Raw genomic sequence first — 20,852 nt, 5'->3', positions numbered from 1 at the left:
TGACAAGCAGGTATACCTAATAAAGTGAGTGGTTACCTGCATTATATTTTTCATAAATTGATTACATTAATTTTTGTTTTGTTTGTTCTGTTTTTGCTGTGAAGCTTAACCATGTGCAGGTAAGTAGGAAATATTTTGTCTTTTATTGTTGTTTTGTTGTCGCATACTGTATTTCCCTACTTTATTTCAGGGAAACAGTAATCTTTTATAATATTTGTTTTTTTAGAAAAGAGTACTCTTTGATTATAATATTCTTTAAGAAATGCATATGCCTGTATTTATATCTAAATACGTGCGTAGTATTGTATTCTCTGACGTTTATAGTAAGGGTTCTTTGGACAAACTAGTCCTCTGTAGCTGTGTCCCAAAACGTCGGCTGCATCCTGTCTCAGAAGCAATGAGAAAAGATGCGGTGAAAAGACAAGATGTTTCCCTGCTACATACTTCCGCCTTCGCCGTTGCCTGCCGATGGTGGAGGAACAATCTTGACAGGTAGCTGTGAATCGGCGCGACGCCGGGAACAGGGCGGAACTTGTTACTGTTGTCTGCAGTGATATCATAACACTGCAATATGAAGACGCGCTCATATGACCGCCACCCGTCTCCATCCCTGGGCTAGACACAGGTCAGTGAAGACAACACTCGGTTAACCTGCTGCTCCTATAAATCCCCCATCTCCCCCAAATCTGCCGCTAATGTATATAAATATATATATTTTTGCCATAGCTGTTGTCTTGATGATTCTGTGATGTCGTCTCAAATGCTTACTTCCTCCACGCTGATAATGACACCTTATACATTTACATGAAGCATGTTATTATCGTTTTTTTAACCTATGATCGTGTAATGTTCCTAAAGTATGCAGTACAAAGCTAAGCTAGCTAACACTGCTGTTGCCGCTAATTCAGATATAACAAATAACTAATCGCTCAGGGATGTGAGCTTTGGGATGCCACATGAAATGCAGGAATTAGGCTGTAGCTACAATGGTGCATATATTACGACGTGAACATAGTTTTAAGTAGTGCCTAAGTAGCGCCTTCCCCAGCTAAAAAGCCAGCACATACATTATCTGATCCATCTATAAGGACATTCCTGCATAACAATATCCTGTTTTACATAGTTACAGAAATGCAAAACAAAACGGTAAGCTGGTCAGCAATCTTTGATCACTATAGTTCCCATTGACTGTAAGCACGTATTTTGATGGATATTTTTATTGAACTGGAAATCTGTCTTAATTCCCTTGAGTATTCTCACCCTTTATTATCTCATAGTATGCCACTGGGAGAGGATAGAGGGTTAATAAGTCAGATAGTGTGTGTAACCTTACTTTATAGATCTCTCTGAGCAAAAAGACGGTGGTGAAGGAAAACATTAATACAGTTCAGTGTTGCAATATGTTGTAATATTGTTTTCCTGCAATATCCCACTGTTCCGACTGCGTAAAAAGTAAACCTTTTTTAGATTCAATGCTTATCTTGTTGCGTTCTTTCTATTGTGATAGTTGACCTATAACAGGGCTATAGTAGCATGTGACTGGCCGTTGATGAGGCATCATATAAGTTTGTGCTCTGCTTGTTTGATTTGAAGATTTAAATGGCTCTTTTCTTCCCAGGTCTTATCATTTTGGTCAGGCTGCAACCTATTTAAGAGTGTGCAAAACATTTCTCCTGCTTGGATTAACCCTGTTAATGTGTATCTCACTTCTTTCTAGGGTAAAGTGTAGGCTTTTGATTCACTCATCTCTCTTTCATAATTAGGTGGATGCTTGTAAAATCCCTCCACATTTTCTGACTTTATTGCTGTCTTGTGTAGGTGCCATAACTGGGGCAGGAGGTAGGCATGGGGAATAAAAGGAGGAGGAAGGATGCCAGCTGAGCCACTCGTCCCTCTGCATCTGCCACTGCTGCCAGCAACAGACTAAAGAAAAACAGAAAATGGCTCAGTCTGTGAGGAGGGCTGGGACTTTAGGAGCCATGGACTGTGAGCCCCAGAGAGACAAGGCGAGGACTAGCTACTTCGGCAATGTGAAGACCAGGTCAGGCCTCTAATACTTGGATTACTGGAAAGAAAGCAAAGAAGAAAGCATGTCTGTGATATGTTTGACTGATATTAGCTTGAGTAAGCTACAATTTAGTCCTTGTGTGTGATGCCTGACTACTAAACAGAATCCCAAAATGCAAATTTCCAACAACTCCACGCTCAGTCACATCATGTGGGTGAGAGCCATAGCATCTTGCCAAGAACTCTTTCAGTCTCTTCTCTAGCCATTGCAAAGACAACTCCTACTCCCCTATAAATAACTGGGCTCTGGCTGTGAACGCTGCTGTAGTCTGTTATTCACACTTCAGATACTCTAAACAACACAATCTTTGAATCCCTGCTGTTAAAGGGAAAGTCCACCTTAAAATATAATTTATATTTGAGTGTTAATATTCATTCTCGGCCAATGGTTACATACATTTGTGGTTAGAAGTTTACATCCACCCATTATGGGCATTAATGTCATGGTAATTTTTGACTTTTAACTATATCTAGAACGGTTCTTTTTTCCAGGATGGAATAATTGGACATAACACTTCTTAAATTACTTTAAAATGCCAGAATTGGGTCACAAGGTTGAAGTTATCTTGGATTCTCTAATCCAGACAGGGTCAAAAGTAAACATAAAGATTCAACTATACACATCCACTTTTCAATAAGTGGTGCTGAAAGTTCTAAAGTGTTATTAAACTTGAAGGCCAAGACCTATTAACTTCTCCTTGGTGATCATGATTGACTAAACCTGGTAGTTTCTCTTTGTTAGCAATAAAAAAAAGATCTGTTTGACAGGCTCAGACCAGTGGGAAGTCCAAGGAACTCAGTGAAGATCTAGAAAGCAGAGTTCTAAACAACTGCAGATTTCACGATCATCATTTCAAACAATTGTGCATAAGTAGATGTTATTCAGATATGTCACCACTTTTTCCAAAGTCTGGAAGAAGACTAAATTGTTGCCTAAATTGACTTTGGTTAGGATGTTCAGGAACTGCACAGGAACCAATAAGGATTAAGCCTGCGATGAACTAGAAACTGCTGGAATATCAGTGTCATTGTCCACAGTGGAGGAAAGTTTTATGGTCAGACAAGACAAAGATTAAGCTTTGTGGCCACAATGGCAAGAGGCATGTTTGGAGGAGTAAAGGTGAGGCTTTCAAAACTAAGAACACTGTACCAGTTGTAAGCATGGTGGTGGTAGCATCATGCTCTGGGGGTGTTTTGATGCCAGTGGTACGAGTACACTGTACAAAGTGGATGAAATAATGAAGGAAGAGGACTACTTCCAAATTCTTCACCTTCTCCTCAAATCAACAGTTAGACAGTTAAAACTTGGACACAACTGGGTGTACCGGCAGGTCAGTGATCCCAAACATCAAAACTGGTTTTGGAATAGCTAAAGTAGGCTAACATTAACCTTCCGTAATTTCTTTCCCAATGCTCAGACCGCAGTCCTACTGAAAATTTGTGCAGTATACTTAAAAGCGAATCTGTGCCAGGAAACCAACAAATTTAAGTTAATCCTACTGATTCATCCAAGAAGAGTGGTCAAAGATCCCCCCAGAGTTATGCAAAAACTTTCTTGGCAGCTACTAAAATGTTTGGTCAAGTTACATTTAACCAAATATTAGTTGGATTATTGGCGTGTTAGTACAGAGCCTTGTTAAACATTGCAGAGCTTTAATATAAAGGCATTAAATCTGTTTTTGATTCTCTGTGCCTCAGGTTGGGATCCAAGCTGCCTGCTGGTGTCTCTCAGCCTCCACAGTTTGCAAAACGGCCCTGGGAGACACAACCATCAGGCCGAGTGTTGCAGGAGGCTACAACCAGCAGCCAGCTCCAGCACCAGACAATTGTGTGTCGACCCCTCAACCACATCCCGCACATCAGAAACCCTAAGCTGCGGCAGTACTACCTCGCAGGTACTCCTGCAGTGTTCGATATCCTCAGGCAGGCTGTTTGCATCATGTAGAAGCAAAGCGCTGCTGGAAGAACTGCAGCTTGAATTAGCATTTTATAACAGACATGTAGAGCCTGCTGGCTGGTTCATGTTCATTACTTAAACTAGTATTCAAGCAGACTTGTAGTAACTGTGATATTAAGCTGCTTCCTCATACTTCTGCTGCTGCTCAGAGTGCTTTATCATACCAGAATGGCATAGCAGAAATGTGTGTTTTTTTTCCACACAGGGACTTCATGGGATCTGAACAATACTGTAGTGACAAACGAGCAAGTGGGTGGATCGTCAGGTGACGGCCCAAGCAGCAGGGTGAGTCACATGGTTTTCTTTTAAACTTTATTTGACCTTTTGTGGGTGGTGAGGCACGCAGCTGTGGGAATATGGAAGAGAAAATTTGGAATTTATGGATTTATTGGCTGATTTATGTAACTTTATATCATTGGGTGTCCCAGAGTTAGCAGCTTGAGGGTAGTAATTGGTTTCATAATTTATGGTCTTCAGAGAATTTGATAAAGATTGTCCAAGGTTCAGCGATGAGTTGAGAGTCAGATTCTTTGATTGAGAATCAGAAATCGCTCAGCTGTTGTCAGACACCATGGGCAAAGAGAGTCTGTTTAAGAGCTTCTGCAACAAATACAGGAGGATTGCATTCTCAGACGTTCATTCTAAGGTTTGTCAGCTTGGATTTTAAAATTGAATGACAAAGCATGTAGCAATGAGGTAAAAGATGAGAAGATTTGTTTGTCTGTCCTCCCTCTGCCTTCTCCCACTTTTAATCCTTTCCTTTTTCATTGAAATTAAATTTGCTCTGTATTTATTTTAAATGCTGTTATGCTTTGATATAGTGCAGTTTTCTTTTTTTGGTAATTGAAATCACACTGGGAGAGAGTTGAATTGTATTCTATTTAATGTGTAGACGGCTAAAAGACTAAACATGTATTATCAGGGGTGATAAACCAAGTGAAGGAGCTAATTCAGACCTGCTAGCTCTAACATCTGACCAGTCCTCTGAACACTTATTAACAACTTACATAAACTCACAATGGACACACAAGCTCTCCACATATAGGTGTCACTCTAGGAGTGGCCTTTTCATAGAAGTGTATCTTTAACACAGATTAAAAAGTGCTGTAGTGTACTCGTCACCTGATTTAGTGCAGCATACACCACACCTACCTGTACCTATAATCCCATATCAACACATATTTTACACTCGCACAATAAAACCTTTGACAGTTTGATCGGTGTCTTAGCGTCCATGTGATTAGACATTCCTTTAACAGGGAGCCTTGAAACTTTTATCCAAATCTGGGCTTTTCTAAAAAGCAGGCTTAGTTTATTAAATAGCTGCATTTATGGGTACTTCATTCTACACATCTGATTGGAATAAATATGTAGCAGAGTATCATGCTGAAGCTCATAAATGGGTTTTAGCTGATGTACCCAGACAGGTGTCCGTGTTTGAGGATAAGAAGCTCACTAATGCTAAGTATAAATATGCAGTCCATATTTGTAAAAAAAAAAAAAAAGCTGATCTGCTGGAGGAGAAGCTACTATGTAACAATATGACAGGTTTCTGGAAAGAGGTGAGAGTTTGTAGTAACTACAGGATATCGCTCCAAAATACAGTCGAAGGGATTTCTGGAACAAATAACATTGTTGCATAATGACAGAAGCATTATAGCACCTTATTTAATTGTTTTCCTAGTGAGCTGTAGAAGGTGGATAATACTGGAAGCACTGACTTCATGGTCATTAGGGCACATACTATACCTGACCTACCAGGTAATAAAGCATGAAGGTTATGATCATTTTTGTCAAGCGTCATAAATATGCCAGTGTTAGGCTGACTTCTCTGTTTTCAAAAAGGTTACCCAAATACATCGTGACGGTTGTGGCTTATTCTCATGCCAACCAGCGGCTTCGAGTAAAGTCAGGAGACAGCGTTTCAGCTTTATTAGCGGCGAACAATGGAGTTGGACAAGGAGAGATTTAGTCTCCAGCTCTTTTAAATCTTTATGTTGATGTATGTCAAAGGCAAGGCAAGGCAAGGCAAGTTTATTTGTATAGCACAATTCAACAACAAGGTGATTCAAAGTGCTTTACAGAGACATTAGAAACAAGAACAAATAAAAAGCATGATTTAAAATTGATTAAAACAAGCAAATAAACTAACTAACTAATTAACAAACAAACAAACAAACAAACAAAACAGTATATAAAATCAAAACAGATAAAATCAGAACAGTAGATAAAATCAGTAGTTAAATGTAAGTTTTGAAATTTAAGCTTAAAGTGTGGATTTGGTGCTTTATTCAAATGCAGCTGAGAACAGGTGAGTCTTCAACCTGGATTTAAATAAACTGAGTGTTTCAGCTGATCTGAGGCTTTCTGGGAGTTTGTTCCAGATATAAGGAGCATAAAAGCTGAATGCAGCTTCTCCGTGTCTGGTTCTGACTCTGGGAACTGATAAAAGACCGGATCCAGATGACCTGAGGGATCTGGATGGTTCATACTGGGTCAGGAGGTCATTGATGTATTTTGGTCCTAAACCATTCAGAGCTTTATAGGCCAGCATCAGAACTTTAAAGTCTATCCTCTGACGGACAGGCAGCCAGTGTAAGGACCTCAGAGCTGGACTGATGTGGTCCACTTTTTTGGTCTTAGTGAGGACTCGAGCAGCAGAGTTCTGAATGAGCTGTAGTTGTCTGACTGATTTTTTAGGTAGACCTGTAAAGATGCTGTTACAGTAATCAAGCCTACTAAAGATGAATGCAGGGACTAGTTTTTCCAGGTCCTGTTGAGACATCAGATCTTTTATCCTTGATATATTCTTGAGGTGATAGTAAGCTGACTTTGTTATTGTCTTAATGTGTTTTTCTAAGTTTAGGTCTGCATCCATCACTACACCCAAATTTCTCGCCTGGTTTGTGGTTTTTAGATGTATAGATTGAAGTTCTCTGGTGACCTGTAATCGTTTTTCTTTGGCGCCAAAGACTATTACTTCAGTTTTGTTTTTGTTTAGCTGGAGAAAATTGTGGCACAACCAGTCATTGATTTCCTCAATGCATTTACCAAGAGCCTGTACAGGGCCTCGGTCTCCTGGTGACATTGTGATATATATTTGTGTGTCATCTGCATAGCTGTGATAGTTTATTTTGTTGTTGTTTATAATCTGTGCCAGTGGGAGCATGTAGATGTTAAACAGAAGGGGTCCCAAGATGGAACCTTGGGGAACTCCACATGTGATACTTGTCTGCTCAGATGTGAAGTTACCTATTGATACAAAGTATTTCCTGTTTTCTACGTATGTTTTGAACCAGTTTAGTACAGTTCCTGAAAGACCTGTCCAGTTCTCCAGTCGTTTGAGTAATATGTTGTGGTCATCTGTATCAAATGCTGCACTGAGATCCAGTAAAACTAGGACTGACATTTTTCCACTGTCTGTATTCAGACATATGTCATTAAACACTTTGGTCAGAGCGGTTTCAGTGCTGTGGTTCTGTCTAAAACCTGACTGGAAGGCATCGTAGCAATTATTCTGTTTTAAGAAGTAACTGAGCTGTTGAGAAACTGCTTTTTCAATGATCTTACTTAAAAATGGGAGATTTGAGATCGGCCTGTAGTTGTTCATTTGTGTCTTGTCAAGATTGTCCTTTTTCAGTATAGGTTTGATTACAGCAGTTTTTAGTGATTCTGGAAACACACCTGATAATAAAGAAAAGTTGACGATCTGTAACAGGTCTGACTCTAAAGTCTTTGAGACCTTTTTGAAAAAACTTGTTGGCAGGACATCTAAACAGCAGGAGGAGGAGTTCAGTTTACCTAAGATGTCCTCCAGGTCTTTGCTGTTAATAGGTTGAAACTGTTTCATGGTGTTTAAACAGTTTTTTGGTGGACACAGTACATATCCTGGATCTGCTGTTGATGTACCAATTGCTTGTCTAATTTTTTGGATTTTTTCAGTGAAGAATTTGGCAAAGTCATTGCAGGCCATGGTCGAATGAAGTTCAGCTGCCACTGACACAGGAGGGTTTGTTAGCCTGTCAACTGTAGAAAATAGAAGTTGAGGACAGGCGTTTAGCATTGCAGATAATAAGGGAAAAGATCTGGGACATGTTATTACAGATTAAATGGCAGGTGATGATTATGTTTATAGGCAATGCCAGATTACACATGCATGAAATGTGTGTAAAGATACTGCGAAGATCTCTCTAATTACAGCATATTGTTCACCTCTGTAAACGGCACATGGAGAACTACAGGAAAGCACGCTTCAACTTCAGGTAGCTCATAATGACACTCTGAGGTTATTATTGAAGAAACCGAGGTGGCTCGGTGCAAGTGAGATGTTTGTAACGGCTGGAGTCAGTACAATTGAAGCTTTATTTAGAAGTCTCATGTGTAAGTTTATTTAGAGGCTCAACACCTCTGAGAATGAGAATGTGGGCTCAATGGATATGAGGTTTGAAACCACATACGTTATCCGTCTTTGTTGATGAGACACAGATGTAGTTGGCTGTTTGTGGGAGGGCGATTTGGGGTGTATTTTGTTTGTTTTTAATTTTGTTTCTTGTCTTTTTATGAGTTTTTTCGTCTCCACGGGCCAAGTTTCCAGAATAAAGACCGATTGATATACATTGAAATCTGGGTGCGTTCGCTGTTTTCTCCACTGCATCTAATATGCACTGCACTCACAGCACTTATGTGTACACTTAGTTGTCAAACTAAGGTATTGTGTATTAATGAGATGTTTGCTGCAACTCGCCAAATTATTGTGCGTTAGCCGGCACTAATGCGTACATGTCCATGTCCTAAGACGCGGCTAAAAGCCCACGCCCACACGAGAGCACTGTGATTTTCCACGGTTATATAATATGTCAGGCGCCACTAATAAAATTTAGGTCGATGGATCCATCTGTCAGCCGATGACAGTCGTTATGCTTTACTCCCACTGTTTCAAATTGATGATCTTACGTGTTTGTGTCTATGTGTGTGTGTGTGTGTGTGTGTGTGTGTGTGTGTGTGTGTGTGTGTGTGTGTGTGTGAGAGAGAGAGAGAGAGAGAGAGTCCACAGGTTTATTGGAAATTCAATCCGATTCTCTGATGTTTGAACTTGTTTAAACTGGAAGCGCACAGAGGGCTCCATAACAAATGATGTCCCCATGTGCATTTAAGGAGGCTGTATTTATATTAAACCAACTCTCTGATAAGGAACCGAATGGCTTTTGCTGCACACAAACAGTCAAATAAAAAAAATGCAGAACGATTATATATTTTATTTGGTCCCGGTAGTGTACTAGGCAAATCCAAAACAGGCCCATTTATATCTTTCATTATTAAAATATGACCTCTCCTTGTGTTGTGTAATCACATTTCAATTTACTGACGGAGACTTTCTTGTGTTTGTGTTTCTCCCCACTCAGGGTCTCCCTCGGGATGGTGTGTTCAGCGTCTCATCTAAGTTTAACAGTAATGCATCCTCAACGGAGGAGAGCGACATGGGTCACCAGTCCACCCTTACAGGAACTAAACCGTCCTCGTCGTCTGCTACCCTCATCGCCAGAGAGGTAAGTGTCAACTGTAAGCACACGATAGTTGCTGACATTTGACTCACATATTTAGTGCGCCTGTTAAGCGTGTACACACATCAGAATGACACATCTGCTGCAGCTGATTTGAAATGCAAAGCAGTGCCTCCCTCTTGCCTGCCTGTGAAAGTGTTTTGTTTTGTTTTTTTGCTCCACCTTAAACCAATGTATGCATCACTACCCAACCAGAACTTATGTTTATGAGAAAGAACAGGCTCAAAGTCATAATTTCTTTAAGTGTTGTCACATTAATGCTTTAAATTGGTATATTGTGGCTGTAAAACAAAGTGCTCAACCTCGCATCCAGAGCCCTATATGGAGCCTAGATGTCACTACAAACAAAGAAGTAGGAAAATGCGGGGCTGTAGAATGAGGAACTGCTCTGTTCTCTTCCAGTGTTACACGGTGTGCCCACGTGAGTGTCACAGCTATTCTTACAATGGCATTTTCTCTTAAGCAGCTGGTCGTCCCAAAAGGAAAAAACACTTCTCCTGGAGAAGGATCGTCGCATCCAGAACTGGATTCCGATACTAAGGAGAGACCAGAAGCGGAAGTAGATCAAGACCCTTTGAATCCACTCGCTGCTCAGCCTCAGTCCCCGTCACCAGAAGCAGAATACGACAAACTACTGGTAAGCAGAAATACAACTGATAATAATAGCATGTGGTGCAATCCCGAGAGTACTGATTTTGCAGTTTTGTTGTTTTTAAAAAATGTGACTGAAGTGAAAGTAAGTGGTAAAAAAAAGCCCACTTTTATGCTTCTTTATGGTTTATACAGATATACTTTGCTATTTGATATTTTCATAGCTGAGGATCATAGTTACTTTGTATATAAGATTATAATAAAGACTTTGTAGCATCGTTCAGTAACATGTGTCTGGGTCTAGACTTTTGAATCCACTTCAGTTTCCAGTTCTGCCTGTTATCAGGTTACAAAGCCATAATAAAAGAGTGGTTTCATAAACATTTCTATTTAAAACTGATGCATCAGTGTTTGAATCAGGGATAGTATCATGGCACCATAATATGGGACTCTGTATGACGTATAATTTGGTTGGTTTGTGAGGCATTTAACTGTCCCCTGCAGTTTAATGAGAGAAAACAGTCATTAAGGTGTGTTTGCTCAAAGGGAACTGTTGGATTTCTTTTTATCATAAAAAGTATTTACGTGACAGTGTAAAGAAAGGACCGTGAAATGACTAATGTAAGGAATTGGTGCCATATTAAGAAAGCGTAAGAACTTAAATGTGGTAGTCTGAGACATTTTGCCTTTTTCAGAGAGCGTAGTGGAGACAGACGGGAAGAGTGGGAAAAGCATCGGGGAATGATTTGTAGCAAAGGTCCAGTTGGCTGGGAGTCAAACCCAGGAGCCAGCTGCTGAAGGCATTTTAGGCCATGTGATATGCATCCTTACTTATCTGTAAGGCTCCAGATCACAGTTTTTAATCAGCCTTTTACTCTTACATTGTGCATTTATTGCAATTATTAGGTTCGGTTTCTCCTCATAAACAGCCGATAAGTGCAGCAGAACATGTTGTATTGTGTAAACATTTGGCCAGGGTAGCTGCAGAGGGAAATGCAGTAAATGCTTACAAAAAAATAAGTGGCTGTTTTGAACCATAACAGCTTCTCTTGATGTAATTTGTATTTAACCCTTAGAGGATCCTTAAAAATCCTGACTCTCTCTACTCTAAGGACAGAAAACGCCATCTTCCCCAAAACTGCTGTAAAAATATTATATAGTAATATTGTTTTCCACTTTAAATGACTCAGTCTTTTAAAAATATAGTTGTCCTTTGGATAAAATGTGGCGTTTTTTTTTGCATAGCTCAGCCATTTTAAGAAACTGAGACAACAATTCTTAAATTTACAGAAAATAATATCGTAAAGTAATGACAGATATGAGCTATATTCATTCAGAACAGCCAAAATAGCATGAAAATAACGAAATGGAATGGCACAAAATGTCCTCAGGATCATCTCAGGGTTAATCATTGTCTGGTCATAACATCACATTACCCCTTGAACTCCAAGTCGAAACGTTCCCTGCGGAGTTTTATTTTAACAAAACACCCAAATGTTTGGTTTTTTTTCCCCGTGGCACCATACTGGAAAAAAAAACATTCTCTTCCAACAATTCAGGGACAATTCTGTTTAAATCTGTTCATTTTCTAGCATGTTGGAGCTGATAATGCTTAAATAGATCCCCATCAATCAGGTTTTCACCCAGAAGCTGATATTCTGCGTGCCACAGAGAATTACAGAAGTTAATAAGAAGAAGGGTCAACATTTTAAATACTGAGTCTCTCATAAATTAGATTGTAGATTGTAAATATCCTCAGCACCCAAAGTATGTGTTAGATATGTTTGTTCATGGCATTAATTAATTAATGTGATGCCCATCCTTTTTATATTTATATGCATGAAAATATTCACTCATATTTAATATTTTGACATTTCCAAGTGACATTTTGATACCCAGGGTGCATTTTCGTGCTAACCTTTTGAGCTTTTTTTTGAGAGTCAGATTTTTATTGCAGATCTGTTATTAATAAAAGTATTTATAAACTCAGATATTGGTGCTTTTGCTTAAGACCTGACTAAAGCTGAATATGACAAGGTGATCCACAGCCAAGTCAACGTGAAAAACGATGGATTAACAATAAAGAAGCTGAAGAAGATTATGATTGTAATGAAAAAAACAAGAAGCTTTCATTATGGGGCTAATAACGGTTATTAGCCGTGGTGAGAAAAACATGAGGCCAGAAGGCTGTAAAATGAATCAAATGACTGTTACTGTGGAAACGAGCAGCAAAAACATCACAGCTCTGAGAACAGGCTGGAAAAGTGATGTGGGCAGTGAACAAACAGCAACATCTGACAAATGATGCACTGATACAGATATAAAATGCTTTTGATGTTATCTTCAGTTTAAGACCTTAAAAACAGAAACAGGTCAAACATTTACATTGACTAAAGCCAAAAAGCTTGTTGACTAAAAGTCCTTTTACTCTCTATTAAACGCTGTATTTTGTTGTTACCTGCGATCCCGACAGGATGTGGAGGCAGTACCGATGCCTGATGGGCAGCTCTGCTTATTGGCTCTGCCACCAGAGTGCTGTGAGGGGGAGGGACCAGAGCCCATGCCATATCTCAAACTGATCTGCCGCTACATCACTGATCGTAAGGTGAGTCTGAAGAACAGGTTAAGAAGGTTGGGGTTTTTTTTGGACGTTTGTAAGTTAACGTTAGCATTTTCTGTCTCTCTTTGTCAGGGTTGTGTTTCAGGCATCCTGCTGGTGACTTCTAATAAAATCTTCTTTGATCCGTGTAAGACACATCCTCTGGTGAAGGAGCATGGCTGCGAGGAGTACCTTCTGTCATACTCTGTTGACAATCTGGCATCTGTCTCCTTCTTCTCTGATATCTCACATGTTCACTTCAACACCTCTCAGCAGAGGTCAGCAGGGATGCATAGTTAAGCACGTGGATATCGGATTACATGAAATGCCAGTATAACCACTTTTTTTCACTTTTTTCAGGAGAAAAGGGAAAAAACTTTTCCAGAAGCTGAAAATGGCCAAAAAACAAGGTCAGTTGAATCACAAGGGGGAGTCGTGCCCACCTCTGGTGTCTGCTGCTCCAGCTGAATTATCCAGACTGGCTCTGAGCCCGACCAAGGAGGTTTCTGAAGATGAGGAGGCAGAGAGCAAGGACATGGCTGAAGTTGAACAGGAGCTGGATAGCAGCCCTCTGGAGGTGCTGACTGAAGCATCGGTCGGCAGCCTGGCTGTCCTGAGCAGTGCTGCCACCTTCTGCTGTGGAAGTCAAGAGGTGGCGAGCAAAGTGAACATGGACCAACTGCAATCTGAAGAAATGGAGAAGACCTCTGTAAAAAATCAAACTGCAGGTCTGAATGTGAATTACACTCAACAAAAATATAAACGCAACACCTTTGTTACTGCTCCCATTCCCCATGGGATGGACGTAGAGACCTAAAATTCATTCCAGATACACAATATAACCATCCCTCCCAAACAGTGGTCACAAATCAGTCCAAATGTGTGGTAGTGGGCACATCTGCTATATTGAGATAATCCATCCCACCTCACAGGTGTGCCACATCAGGATGCTGATCTGACATCATGAGTAGTGCACAGGTGTACCTCAGACTGCCCACAACAAAAGGCCACCCTGGAATGTGCAGTTTTGTCTCACAGCAAAATGCCACAGATGCCACAAGCAATGAGGGAGCGTGCAATTGGCATGCTGACAGCAGGAATGTCAACCAGATCTGTCGCCCGTGCGTTGAATGTTCATTTCTCAACCATAAGCCGTCTCCACAGGCGTTTCAGAGAATATGGCAGCACATCCAACCGGCCTCACAACCGCAGACCTCGTGTAACCACACCAGCCCAGGACCTCCACATCCAGCAGGTTCACCTCCAAGATCGTCTGAGACCAGCCACCCAGACAGCTGCTGCAACAATTGGTTTGCACAACCAAACAATTTCTGCACAAACTGTCAGAAACCGTCTCAGGGACGCTCAACTGCATGCCCGTCGTCCTCATCGGGGTCTTGACCTGACTCCAGCTCGTCGCCATAACAGACTTGTGTGGGCAAATGCTCACATTCGATGGCGTCTGGCACGTTGGAGAGGTGTGCGCTTCACGGATGAATCATGGTTCACATTGTTCAGGGCAGATGGCAGCTGAGAATGTCCCAGTTCTTGCATGGCCAGCATACTCACCGGACATGTCACCCATTGAGCATGTTCGGGATGTGCTTGACCGGCGTATACGACAGCGTGTACCAGTTCCCACGAATATCCAACAACCTCGCACAGCCATTGAAGTGGAGTGGACCAACATTCCACAGGCCACAATTGACAATCTGATAGACTCCATGCGACGATGTGTTGCACTGCATGAGGCAAATGGTGGTCACACCAGATACTGACTGGTTCTGGGTCCCCAGACCCCCAATAGCGCAAAAAACTGCACATTCCAGGGTGGCCTTTTGTTGTGGGCAGTCTGAGGTACACCTGTGCACTACTCATGATGTCAGATCAGCATCCTGATGTGGCACACCTGTGAGGTGGGATGGATTATCTCAATATAGCAGATGTGCCCACTACCACACATTTGGACTGATTTGTGACCACTGTTTGGGAGGGATGGTTATATTGTGTATCTGGAATGAATTTTAGGTCTCTACGTCCATCCCATGGGGAATGGGAGCAGTAACAAAGGTGTTGCGTTTATATTTTTGTTGAGTGTATGTCTGTCTGGCTGATGTGTTAGATGTGTTATTCCTTTGACGTGAGTCCATCTTTGCTCTTTGTTTCCTTCACAGCACCTAAGAGGTCATCAGCGAGCAGTCCTGGGGGTCTGATGTTTGTGAGGCTGCGGGTTCAGCCATCGGCAGGAAAGAAAAAGGGTGTCGGAGGTCTTCACCTCGGACCAGCCAAAGCATTACCTAAAAGGGATACCTGGCTTGCACTGTCACAGGAAAGGTAACCAAAGCACTTCTAAGAAAAGTATCAAAGATTTAAAGAAAAACTCCATCAGACTTAAAATAATCACTGCATTTCTTGTCATGCAAATCAGGAGAGCTTTTTAAAGACTCCTAACCTTTACAACTGCACTTTATAATGAAAGCTCTTGGTTAAATCTCGAGCCCACGCCGCTGTGCTCTATAATCCAGGTTACTCAGAGGAGCACATTCAGCCAGAGAACTAAAGTATTTAAATATTCCACCCTGTCGTCATTCTGTTACACAAGTCCTCGTCTTTCTGCTTTAGCAAATTCTCCGGCTCCCACAGTCTTGTCCATCAATTTCAGGTATCAACGTCATATTTCCAGATACCGATAAAGCACTGATCAACTTTTATTAACATAATATAAAATCTTCTGAGCTAGAGAGGACATGCCAACTATTTTAACTGGCTATGTTGTCATCCATCTACAGTGCTGTGAACACCCTGTGTGAAAAGTAAAGCCCTCCACTTGTTCATTGCTACTAGACCTGTTGAATAAAGAAATCACTTAAATAGAACCTGTGTGGCAAAGTTGAAGTGGGCTAATAGACCTCAAAAGCATCATATTATGGGGCAATCTAAAAATGCCAAGTCATTGAGATTTATTACTCTGCAAAGGGTCTTTTTCAAGGCATTGGGACTCCAGCAAGAATCATTATGGACAGACTGAGAAATCTTGGAACAGTGGTGAACTTTCCCAGGAGGGGCCAGCATACCAAATTTACTCAGAGAGTGCATTTGAGGCTTATTTAGGAGGTCAGAAGAACCCCTAATATTTAAATTTGTTTGATGAAATGAAACATGTAAGTGTGACAAAAGTGCTTTTTTCCAGCACTGTACTCATGCTAACAAGGGTCACTTCGTTAAATGCTTACTTGGCACGCTTATCTTTTGCCACTCAGCGAACAATGGACACATAAACATTACTTTGTCTTCAGAAAAATAGAGTCAGTCTGTCAGCTTGTGTGTGCATAATAAGGACCACTGTGGCATCCAATAATAAAACGATGTTGGTCAGACTCGGTGCCAGTACCTGAATCTGTATAATGGTTTTAGTCAACTCTAGATTTCTACTCTATAACATTTCATAAATTCTAGTGTTTTTGTTTCACAGCTACATTTATCCTTCTCATCTATAGTATGAAGTAGTTCCAATTAGCTGTGCGTAAGCCAGCATCAGTAATAGTGATGCAGTAATAATAGAAACAATGTAACAACACTAAATTCGACCCTACTGCTGTTTTTCTTTCTGATTTTCTTACATGCTCTGGCATCACTACTTTCAAGTAAATGATTGTGAATACTTCTCACACGGCTATTCAAATGTAACATCCATGCAGTCCAAACAGTGACTCTTTAACTGAGCGATCCTCACCGAAGCACTGACTCCGTTCTGAGAAAGCTGAATCTCAGGAAAACAATGCAACCAGAAAATCTGCGGCAGTAAAAGGATAATTGAAAGCCACATAAACGAGCTGAACCAGCGTTCCCCACCTCTCCGCCTGCAGCTGAGCAGAAAACCACACCCGGGTGCCACGCTCTCACTGTGTTGGTGCAGCTGTCGTGTTGTTTGTCGATTCAACATTTCTGAGCGAGTGCCTTCTCCTCCCTGCTGTAGCTCCGACGAGCTGTACGCCTACTTAAAACACTGCCGACCAGACTTGTGTATGCTTGAGGGAGGAAAGGAGGACGGGGAGGGAGACCGTGATGATGAGGAATTCGTACTCATTGAAGACGAGGAGGAGGAGGAAGAGGAGGATGAGGACAAGCTGCTTCAGAGACACTCAGGGGACGATTGGGAAGTGAGTGGATTATTATTGTTTGGGTCTCACAGGATAGCAGATGATGAGAGATGAGGTCAGTCGGACTTTTATGCCGATAATGGAGAATAACGTTTGTAAGTTTGTGACCTGCACTGCAGGTTAAAACATTTGTTTCCTGATGAAGAAAAACTTGTTTTTATTAGAATATTCTAGAAGAAAAACAGCTTTTTTCAAATGTACAAGTGTCTTTTTGCAGATGGTGTTGATGGAGGAGAGTAGAGACAAGCCGCTCTTGGTCGTTGATAGAGACCCCGAAGGACTCAGTAATATTGTTGAGAACAGCCAGATTTTGGAGGCTTCACACGTCAGAGAGGTTGGTGAGACCAAACAAGCGTTTATATGTGAGTTTTAATCATCTGATGATGTAAGAGCATCTAGGTTTAGCTTCAGAATTCAAGGGGACACAAGAAGTTAAAGGTTCTTTAAGTAAAGACATAAAGAAATTAAAACCGGGCTTATGATAAACAACAGCTTGTCTTTATGCAAAAGAAATTACTGTCCTTTTTGCCTTTTTGAGACTTTTTAAGTAAATATAAGTAAGTATTGATGAAACTAAATATGCATTTGAAAATCATTTTAGCCTCCCAAGTTTTAAAGGGTTTCATCAGATTATAAGATAAATGTAAAGTGGGTTTTTGTTTTCTTACTTTGAAAGAGGAATAGCTAATCTTATTTAAAATGATGTAAGAAAAGAACTGTTTGACCTCATAAGCGACAGTATAATACAGTTAGATTTACTGCTTAGTGTTTTATGGCCAAGTATCTTCAGGAGACTATTTAAAGAAAGCTGAGTTGGCTCACACACTGCTCTTATATAGATGTCCTAGAGTAGTGGCACTCATTCTGTGGTGTTTCTGCTTAATTAAAGGTTGACAAGAAATGTCTTGATGCAAGCTCAATCATGCAGTTAAGGAATTCCCAGAAAGACGTTTCTGTTCATGTGCATAATGACCTGTAGTCAGCAGATGCTGAAGGAGTGACTGGGATGATTCTCACACTGAAAACGCTACAATCACATGAGCAGAATAAAACTTGTGGGGTTGACACGGAAGAGATACCATTACTTTTTCAATGCCTGTTATTGTTATTATTATTACAGGTAGTTCATTATTCAGAAATGAATAAATGCCAGTTTCCTAACATTTTCTAGAAAACACACACAGATGGTATCTCCAGTATTTAATTGCTATGTCACCCTTTCTAATGTTCATTTCATTTATTTTACTTCCCGCCTTTCATCTGTTTCCAGCTGTGTAAGGAGCTTCCTCCCAGGACTGTTGGCTACACATGGCAGCTGGCTTACAGCACGTCGCGTCACGGCGCCAGCCTCAAGTCTCTTTACAGAAAACTCAGCGGCACGGACTCGCCTGTTATTATTGTCATCAAGGATGCGCTCGATGAGGTAAAAATGTACTGTCAGCTCTAGAGCCAGACCAGTCTAGGATTTCCATGACCGATATTTGGTGATTTTAAAATCTGATAAATCAGTAGACTATCAGCAGATTTCCCTAATGTTTGTTATGTGTAGTATTTATAAGTACTTGTTAAGATAATATGATTGTGCTTGCTTTATTGCCACAAGTCATAGATTACTGCTGAGAGCTTCCCATGAAGCACTGTTTCTTCTTCACTCACCTTTTCACTCACTATGTGTTTATACACCTCTCTGTATTTAATCTTTAGTTATTATTAATCGCTCGCTCTCTTCCACAGTCCTGTCTTCCTTCTTTCACCCCCAACCAGTCATGGCAGATGGCCCTGCCCCTCCCTGAGCCTAGTTCTGCCGAAGGTTTCTTCCTGTTAAAAGGGAGTTTTTCCTTCCTGCTGTCACCAAGTGCTTGCTAATGGGGGATATTTGATTGTCAGGCTTGGCTCTGTATTATTGTACTGTCTTTACCTTACAATATAAAAGGCCTTGAGGTGACTGTTGAATTGAATTACTTTTTCACGCTCTGCCGAACTCTCAGATCAGCTGGTTATTCTGGTTGTCGTGTTTGTGGTGTTCCAAACACACATTTACAGTACGGAGGTTGCAGGATGGCCAACTCTGAAACATTAACGCGTATAATATGGTTGAACGGTGTTTCTCCCTTCTCGTCTTTACTCGTCTTTTAATTTATCATTCATCAGCTGCTATAAATGAATATATATGTATGTATTATTGTACGGTCTTCCGTGTTGTTGTGATTTGGCACTGTTTAAATAAAATTGAATTGAAAATACCAATATATCTGCAAATATTGGCCGATACTAGCGACTTACCAACATATCGATTGGTAAAAATGAACTATTCTATCTCAAATAAACAATATATATCTTTAGTCTTTAGTTTTTTAATTTTCTCTTATGACTTTTTCTAATCAGATATTTGGGGCCTTCCTCTCTCACCCTTTGAGGTCTAGTGAGATGTTTTACGGTACAGGAGAAACGTTTCTCTTCATGTTGCATCCTCGCTTCAAGGTAACCAATCCAGATTTTTTTTTCTTTAGTGTAGAAAATATATTCTAAACCGTTTAAAATGCAAAATAACAGGATGGTATGACTGAAGGAATGGATCTGAGTTGTGATGAATGATGCTTCCTGGGAAAATGAATTGATGGAGGTAAAACAGAGACACTCCGTGTGTTATAAATGTGAGATGATTATCTGATGTCTCTCTGCAGTGTTTCAAGTGGACTGGAGAGAATTCCTTTTTTATTAAGGGAGACTTGGATTGCTTTGCTATTGGTGGAGGCAGGTAATTAAGTAGCTTTCTCGACTTCCACTCTTCCATAATTTATACTTCTGTGGCTTACAAAAAATAATATTGCTCTAATTTTCAAACCAAGCCAAGAAGGGTCGGTTTCCTTTCGCTAACCACCGTCTCCCTCTTTTTCCACAGTGGTCACTTCGGTCTGTGGGTGGATGAGAACCTATACCTGGGCCGTAGCAGTCCCTGCTACACTTTTAATAACTGCTGCCTTTCAGAAACCGATGACTTCCGAGTCATGGAGCTAGAAGTGTGGAAATTCAGCTGAGGAGATTGGACGACGTTTCAGCTTGTTTCACGTCGTCGCTGCTGATCGGCTTTAATTGAGACAGAATTATCACTGAGCGGAAACATGCAGCAGCTCCTTCATTTCATGGTAACATCCATAAACGAAAACAATCAACCTTAAACTTCTGGATTAATCCATGTGATTAAGTGCTGTGGATTTTAACAAAGTGAACTGAAATAAAGCTGATCCGTAACAGCCTACTGTCAGAGTGGGCTCTGAGGGTGGACTGCTTAGTGGCCGACTCATTCCTGTGGGTTTGGCAAACAAACTAAGTTGTGCTACAGTGAACTGTAGAGCTGAACTGGATTCTTTGAATCCTAATTTTTGGATGGACTACGTTACAAATGGAGTGAGTTATAAATCTCAGACTGCACTTTGCTGTTAATATGAATCGGTAACATCACAATATCCCATTATTTATTGTGTAAACGTCTCCCTTCATAGTTAAAGCATGCCCCCACTTCAATGCTTTCTGAACTGCATGTGTACAGCCCAAACTCTCGCAAACACTTCCCTTCCTTAACCACTAATCATCACTTTAATGGCTTTTCGTTCATCGGTGACGCAGACGGCTAAAATGAACGCCGAACACTTGGAGCTCCGCTTTTAGAAAGCCTTCTGAATAGAAGATCATCTGTACTTCTGACTTTAACAGCCTCATTTGTCACTATTCACCACTGTGGTTTCTGAACGTGCAAAAATCAATACTTCAGATTCATGTAATTATGTCATTCGGCTGTATCTTACTCTGATAGACCAATCTACTCTAACTACACTCTACAGTACTGTAGATGCGTTAATAAAAATCAGCACAATGTGAATTTAAACGTGTGTGTGTGTGTGTGTGTGTTATAAAGA

At 40.7% G+C, this 20,852-nt stretch overlaps 1 protein-coding gene across 3 annotated transcripts; it reads left to right on the top strand.

The window, feature by feature from the left end:
• Nucleotides 1-471: 471 nt before the first annotated feature.
• On the top strand, nt 472-20,836 carry LOC147307198 (oxidation resistance protein 1A). Of its 3 annotated transcripts, none has more exons than XM_086273821.1 (16): nt 472-625; nt 1,819-2,041; nt 3,766-3,962; nt 4,230-4,309; nt 9,427-9,570; nt 10,052-10,222; nt 12,650-12,781; nt 12,869-13,053; nt 13,136-13,503; nt 14,950-15,109; nt 16,752-16,935; nt 17,153-17,269; nt 18,206-18,358; nt 19,321-19,416; nt 19,620-19,693; nt 19,838-20,836. In XM_086273821.1, the coding sequence occupies exons 2-16, from the start codon at nt 1,941-1,943 to the stop codon at nt 19,971-19,973; spliced, it is 2,298 nt and encodes a 765-aa protein (XP_086129947.1). In that variant the 5' UTR covers nt 472-625; nt 1,819-1,940; the 3' UTR covers nt 19,974-20,836. The 3 variants fall into 3 exon arrangements, with proteins under 3 accessions (XP_086129947.1, XP_086129946.1, XP_086129948.1); XM_086273820.1 differs by having other exon boundaries at nt 10,049-10,222; XM_086273822.1 differs by lacking the exons at nt 472-625; nt 1,819-2,041; nt 3,766-3,962; nt 4,230-4,309 and adding an exon at nt 4,371-4,670 and having other exon boundaries at nt 10,049-10,222.
• The last annotated feature ends 16 nt before the right edge of the window (nt 20,837-20,852 follow it).

This window comes from Aulonocara sp. 'chitande type north' Nkhata Bay, linkage group LG19 (assembly GCF_057382095.1).
Source record: "Aulonocara sp. 'chitande type north' Nkhata Bay isolate Kocher_YH1m ecotype deep benthic linkage group LG19, A_spYH_male_GT1.1, whole genome shotgun sequence".
In the NCBI taxonomy this organism is placed as follows: Eukaryota; Metazoa; Chordata; class Actinopteri; order Cichliformes; family Cichlidae; genus Aulonocara; species Aulonocara sp. 'chitande type north' Nkhata Bay.
The sequence above is the reverse complement of the archived record's forward strand: the minus strand, read 5'-3'. Positions and strand labels throughout refer to the sequence as shown.